We start from the raw sequence: 7,391 nt of genomic DNA, 5'->3' as shown, positions 1-7,391 counted from the left end.
ATGAGTGCTACGACGCTCGCGCTGGGTTTCCACCTGTGAAGGAGACCTGCTGCTGGCAGCAAACCAGCAAAACACAAAGAACCTTTCACAGTTTTTCCCTCCAAACTAACCGACTGAGTTGAGTAAAGCTGTTGGATGCAGGTAAAGTTAGCTAAAAGATGACTAGCTAATATCAATACAGAACCTTCAGCTTAACAAGCTTAACAAGTACCTTGTAGGCTACCGATGTTGGTGTCTATTTTCAGCTACGTACATTCATTTGGCCCCCCAAAAAGTCGATGCCCCCCGCCCCCTTGTCACACGCGTCGTTTCAACCAGACAGCCATTTGTAATCCATATGGGGGGGTGGGGGGGGGGCAGAAAATGTTTGGAAACCTCTGGGGGGGGGGCAGAAGAAAAAGTTTGGGAACCACTGCATTAACCTGAGTTATATCATTACCCAGCTTGGCCTATGTTTAAAGGATTTCCTGTCATATGAGAGTAAATATGTTTTTATGAAATAAAGGCCCTACAGAAGTGAACAGAATGTCATAAGTATTAAATAGTCTACATTAGTGTGTTTAATACTTGTTCTTGAATAACACTTGACTCACAACACTCTGCAATTTCACATTTAATGTTAAATTCTACTTTTTGTCTCAGCAAACCTCTCTTTCTCCAACAGAAGGGAGTAATTTGTTTCTTTTAGAGGAACATCTGACTAGGGAACTCACTTCTTGCTCCTAACGATATTTGCATGTGGAAGAGTTTGTAGAAATCAACGATTAATGTTGAATTTATGTGCGCTGCTGCTTTTGTATTGTCTTGCGACAAAAACAGCAGCTTGGAGTTTGCTGGCAGGAGGCGTTTTCTTTTGTTCCAGCTGCGCAGGTACAGTCTCTGTTTGTCTGAGGTTGTTGTTTATGATGCAAGTGGCTCTTGCCAAACAAGAATAGAAGCAGCGAGTCCGACAGCCCCTTTGTTCTAAGAAACACAAAAAACCGCTGAGTGCAACAAGAGAATGAATATTTGAATATTTACGGGAAAATGTTGCAGAACTTTTCAGAACCTGAAAATGACACGGTTAAGGTCAAATGTGTTCGGAGTCGCATAGATCAATGCAAATCCTCAAGACTGTTCCTCAGCTACCACTTGTTTAATAAAAGCATGTTTTCTACGTTGCAATGTCAACATAGAACATGTGAGTGCAGTGTGATGGAAGCAGCAGTATTAAAGCCATTACTATTCATGCTGATTACAGAACATGTTACACACCAGCCTAACTATTGCATACCACTCGTCTCTTCCTTTAAATCGGTGTTCTCAAGCTGCAGTCCTCGAGGGCTGGAGTCCTGTAACTTTTAAATGTGACCCTTGTCCTACACTCTTGAATCAAATGGTCCAACTGCCTCACCAGCATGCAGTGAAGCTCTACAGAGCTCTGCTAATGAGCTAATATTGGAGCCAGGTGTGCTGAAACGGACATCTAAAGTCGAAGGACTCTGGCTCTTGAGAAATGCAGTTTGAGACCCCTGCTTTAAACGCTCAAAAGTGACAAAAGAGAACAGTTATGCATTTTCCAGGCACATAGTGCGGTTTTATAGAACAATCAAATAGCTAGGTTACTTTCAATTAATCTGAGAATGTTGTATCAAAAACAACTTAAAGGTAAACTGACTTAGATTCATAACGATATGATGCTTTGAAACTGGTGTCAGTCTCTTTAAGATCCTCCTACCCGTCATCACAACAATTCTTCTCCATTGATGACATTTACAAACGTTCTTAGGCGTGTTGCCGGTGTTTGCTAATTGCTGCTAGTACAGCTGTGTGGGCGTGGCGCTGGGAGCTCGACTGGAGACTAAAGATCCAAGTTCGGGGTGAATGGGTGGCACGTCGTACGGATAAGTGTTAAGATACCCTCGAATGTCTACCATGGGAAAGTATCCAGAATACCATCTCTGAATGCACAACACTGGTAAGTTGGTACCAGTCAGATATTGTTTATGCACCACATCCTACGCAAGTAATTGATGCTGACTGTGATCATCCCTTTTAAGATCGCAGTGTACCCATTGTCTGACTGTGGCTTCCAGCAGGATAATGCACCAGATCATTAAGATCACATCTTCTCAAACAGCTTTTTTGAACATGACAGGAAGGTCGCTGTACTTAAAGGACCTACGCCCTCACCAGATCTCAGTTCAACAGAGCATTTTTGAGGATGTGATGTAATCGGAGTTGAACAACGTGGACAAATCTGCATGGGGCTCTCTTGCCAAAATCAACCAGAATCCCTAAGAGAGCATTTTTAACACCTAGTTGAATCTATGCACCTTAAATACAAGAAGTTTAAATGCAAAATGGGTGCCAAAGTAGCACAAACATGGTATTCCTAATAAAGTGGCAAAAGAGTGTATGATGCTGTTTGTTTAAGTTTTCTGGTGTATCCTGTTAAAATATTTTTTCTCACTTTTTTTCACCTTTCAATATATATATTTTCAAAGCATCACCCATTTCCTTAAAAAAAGTGCTTAGAACTGTAAAAATAATAAAAAAAATTATGCTTTTTGTAAATTACCTTGTTTCTGTTTTGTAAATGTCACTTTAGAAGCAGCTTGTGAGGTGTGATCATAAACTGATCTTACTCTTGCAGCGAACAAAGGGTGCATACATCTTAAAGTAATGCCTCTATTTGAAGCACAAGATCAAACATACTGATGCATTCATCGGTAAAAGACATGAAAAGCTTCAAAGGATGTCTTCGTAGTGTTGAAGAGCCAGCTCCTGTAAAAGCACCAATAACGGGGTCCAATAAAGCCAACATCTGTTACTTGGGCTCATAATCTCAGCTACGTTAAAGGGCCAGAGCGGAAAGATATAATCAGCAATGATGAATGCCCACTGAACATGTAGACACTGTCATTTCATCCTTGTAGAGTGCAGACTGCTCCTTCCACTTCTTTAATCTGAGACAAGTTGAACATCTCAATGTGGCAGCGACGCAAAATAAATGGCTGATAATTTCAGCTCGTATATCTAATTAAATCTGGCCATTCCTTTCCCTGTTTCCAATTAAAACAAAAAAGGGACTTCCATAAATGTAATGATTTTTGGCTGTTTTTGTTTGTTTGTTGTTGGGGTCTTAAAGGGATGATTGAAGTCATTGTTTTTTTTCTCTACCATCGTTATAGAAAAATCATTGAGGTTCAAGATTTCCCTTTTTTTTGCCGCTTTTCCAAAATAACAGGAATATGCAGTCAGAGAGCAAGTGTTGGTTAAATGGGCAACATGTTTTAGACAGGGTTAGTTTCAGACCGGTGAGCTTGGCAGCAGAGAGGAGCCTTGTCAAGCTGATCCCCACTCTGTTGCTGGTTGGCTCTGACTGGGAGCATCCGCAGCCCTGATCGGTGATCAGGACCTAATCTCTGTCCCTAAGGAATCTCTGTCCCTGTGGAACATTCTGGGCTCAGGTCCCAGAGAATAGTGACATGTCAGCAGCCCATTGAAATGAACAGGCTGAGGGTAGCACTATGTTAGCAGTGTTACCAGAGCAGCGGGGGAGGTGGGGAGCCTGTTGGGTGGGGATCGCTAAAACCTGCAATGTTTAAAATTTCAGGAATAGTGAGGCGCTTTGTCAGTTTTGGTGCTCTGAGCGAGCAGATTTCATGAGGAAATGAAACGCTCTCTTTCTGTAAAGCTTGTGAACTAGAGCATTTCTTCCTTTTTTCCCCTTTATTTTGTTGTTTTTAGTCTGGGTGCCAGACAAAGTGGTTATGTGTCTTTTATAATGTCCAGCATGTACCACACAGCTGCCAATTAAACCTCCACTTAAATCTTAAGAGTTTCTGAAAATGTACTTGCACATAGCTGCTAGTTTGACTTTATCCAGCCAATGCTTTAGGGTCTTTTACTTGAGATGCTTATTGTTGTGTCTTAGTGCATCTGTTCCTCCTTAAATATTTTTTTTTAATTATTCCTGGCATTGAAATATTTTCTATGAAAGAATTTTACTTTCAAGTTTTACTACTTTAACCAAAACACATGAAACACGTATTCGTGTGTTTTGGTTGCTTCAACCTCTAAAATATCAGGTATTAAAGCAAATGAACATGTTTTATAAAATATCATTTCTTAAATGATAAGTAACTTAAATGTATTGTGAAATTTGGTTTGTCTTACAGCTTTAAGCAGAGAATTACCAATGTTGAAGACAAGTGTGATAACTGTCCAGATATTTGTATGCTTTGTCAGGGTGATGCAACAGAAAATGTTGGGCTTTTATTGTGAAGTTAAGTAATAACTGAACTAGACATTGCATTGTCTAGAGGAACCTTATGACCTTTATGGTTGGGTGAAAAGGTTTGTATTTGTTTCTCAAAAAAAAAACAAAAAAAAAAAACAAATTTTAGAATCCCTCTTTGGTATAGATTGTGGAAGCCCATTTCTGGGGGAAAAAAAAAAAACAACAAAAAAAAAGAAACATTTTCCCTCATAATTATGTCTCACACATAACTGTGTCTCACATCACTTAGCTATGCCAATATCATGACGTAAATATTTTATCCTCAAGATAAATTGTTTCATATCCTGCTAAATATTTTGATGCATTTAACATAAACAATTCAATAACTGCCTGTATGCATGAAACAGTCACATTTCAAACAATTATGTTCTTAACTCTAGACGAACTCGGGGTTTCCCCAAGTGTATTATTAGTCACCTTGTTTTCCATTTTTAACACAGAAACAGAGTGAACTGCTGTATGACTTGTACACTGGGCTTAGCAGGTTTTCTGGGGGAAACCCTGCAGAATATCAGACTTTTATTTACTGTGGTTGTTATCCCCATACAGACCAAATGACATGTTTATTGGCATTACATTATGGCATTTATCAAGACTATGAGATAATAGAAAATGACATTAAACTGTTTGTCAAAGCAGATATGAAATGTTCCTGTGACTGATACAAATTGATGTCGTCAGTGCAAAACATCTCACGAAGAATGATTCAATTTATTACCTTGATAAAGTCTGGTATTGTACAACCAAAACCGCTAATGTACAAAATGGGGTCGCCCTCCTTGTCCTCTTTGTCAGAGGTCCATTGTTTTCTCATTTGCTTTGATCTGTAATAAATGGCTGCACATCTGTTTATGCTGCAAAATGGCTTGTCCCCAACTCTTTAGAAATGTCTTCCTTTCTGGCTAAAGGAACATCCAATAACCTTTGGAACAACGCATGTCAAACTAGTGCGAAGTTTAACCAGCTAATTAGGCGACCATGCCTTTGAGATGGGGAACATTTAAATTCGGATACAATCTTACTTTTAAATTCGTCACTGCATTATTTAACAAGCCAGGCCCAAATCTAAACTTGTGACTAGAGAAACAAAGTAAACTCTATGACCCAGTGGACTGAAGGTCCCCCTCTATCAGCCTGAAACTGGAAATATTTGCTCTGTATGACTTGACTATCTTGAGATTGTCTCCTTGTAAATTCGTTTCCAGTACTTCAGCTAGTTTATTTTTTATTTATTTATTTATTTATTTATTTATTTTTAGTATGACTTACATTGAGGTTTCTCTAGATTCCTAACAGGTTTTCAGTTGTTTTGAATTTTGGACTTTGACTAGAACAGGGGTCACCAACTCCAGTCCTCAAAGGCTACCATCCTGCAACTTTTAGATTCACCTCTGCTCCAAAATGTCTGAATTCCCTCACCAGCATTCATTCCTCTCTGCAATGGGCTGGAAACGAGGAGTTTATTTGATCCAGGTGTGTTTGAGCAGAGACGCATCTAAAAGTTGCAGGATGGTAGCCCTCGAGGACTGGAGTTGGTGACCCCTGCACTAGACCATTGGAAAATGTTGATTCTTTATCTGATGGGCTACATTGGACTTGTTGCATGAGCCAGCACTGGCATAGCGTTAGTTGTCACAGATGGCCTTACCTTTGACCAGAAATCAATTAGCTGCATTCACAACCAGCCCTGCACTCGAATGTGCTGCAGTAACTGCAGAAGACTCTCTGCGAACCAGATGTTCCAGCACTGCATTTGATAGTTGGTGTGAGGCGTTTATGTGATGATGTGCTTTACGACCAATCTTCTCCACTTTTTGCATTTACCAAATAAATGTTGCAGAGGTCTCACAGTTGGTTGAGTTACAGCTTTGCAAACCAAACCATATTTAGGATCTTTATATTAGTGAAATTTTTAAATTGTAATGACACAGATTTTAACGTAAGCTGATGACATTTTTGGTAAAATGCCAGCAATCAGTTTTTTTTTTTTTTTTTTTTTTTTTTTCTGCAGTGCCCAGGTGTGTTCATTTAGCTATTGGGTGACTGTTGAGGAGTTGATGTAAAGTTGTGTAATGAATTTCCCTTATTGAATCATTTAATTGAAAATATGATTTTTGAGATGTGGCCTGAGTTGAACATATTTTACAAGTCAAAATAAAACCTAAACTAATTTCTGTTTCTTTGTTGCAGGTCCTGTCACAACAGCCATTGATCAGATTTAATGGAAACCAAGGGGTAAGCAAACAATCTTTCACTACCTCAGCACAGCCATTCATGCACGTGTTACAAAGCATTGTTTCTTTATTCAGTATTGCTCTGGAGGCATTACAGTTAACTTGCTGAATTTTTAAAAAACATATTTTTTAGTGCCAAAATGCATGTTTGAGCCGTCTTGAGATGCAGCTTAGTTTAAGATTTCATCATTTTGATGCTGACACACACACACACACACACACACACACACACAGTGCTGTAAATTCATGTCCACCCACTCCCCAGTGTTTCATTTCTTAGAAAGCAAAGCAACAGAAGCTCGCATTGTTTTCTTAAATTATTGCTTTACTGTTATTTGTTCTGTTATTGCCTACATTTGACTCCTTTTTTAAAAAAAAAAAAACTGTTTCTTTTCCTTTGGTTTGCAGGCCTTGCCATATTTATGGTTAATATTAAAAACTGCAACATTAAAATGTAGTAATATATAATTGCAGTGCTATAACCTCAAACAGAGATTTTATCTTCAATTTGCATACTTTTGTTCAGTGGGAAAAAGAATCCCAGTATAAGAAATGAGAATTTTTTTAATATTCACTACTAATGCAGACCCAGTCTTCCCCTTTGCTTTCTTCTCATCAGCTAAACTCGCATGTGTCTGTTGGATTTAGATCTGGGGACTGAGATCAAGGTTAACTTTTTATTTGGTGAACCATTTCCGTCTTGACTTAAATCATTATCCTGTGTTGATCTTTATCCTAACCTATTTGACTTAGTCATTATATTAATGCACTCTCATGAGTATGGTTCCCCCACATCTTAAAAAAAAAAAAAAAAAACAACCAGCACCCCTATATTATCAATTTATATGAGATTTCTTGTGTTTTTCGATTTT

General features: G+C 38.6%; 1 protein-coding gene across 1 annotated transcript in view; it reads left to right on the top strand.

Moving 5' to 3' along the window:
• ell (elongation factor RNA polymerase II) overlaps window positions 1–7,391 on the top strand; it is a 47,227-nt gene that overhangs the window by 10,717 nt on the left and 29,119 nt on the right. The window contains exon 2 of the mRNA XM_015037743.1: window positions 6,476–6,520. Within this exon, the coding sequence (XP_014893229.1) occupies window positions 6,476–6,520 (45 nt within the window). The remainder of the gene's footprint in view (window positions 1–6,475; window positions 6,521–7,391) is intronic.

This window comes from Poecilia latipinna, unplaced genomic scaffold (assembly GCF_001443285.1).
Source record: "Poecilia latipinna isolate Pla-1442-1.1 unplaced genomic scaffold, P_latipinna-1.0 Scaffold418, whole genome shotgun sequence".
Lineage (NCBI taxonomy): Eukaryota > Metazoa > Chordata > Actinopteri > Cyprinodontiformes > Poeciliidae > Poecilia > Poecilia latipinna.
Note: the sequence above shows the minus strand (reverse complement) of the source record. Positions and strands in the feature narration are given on the sequence as shown.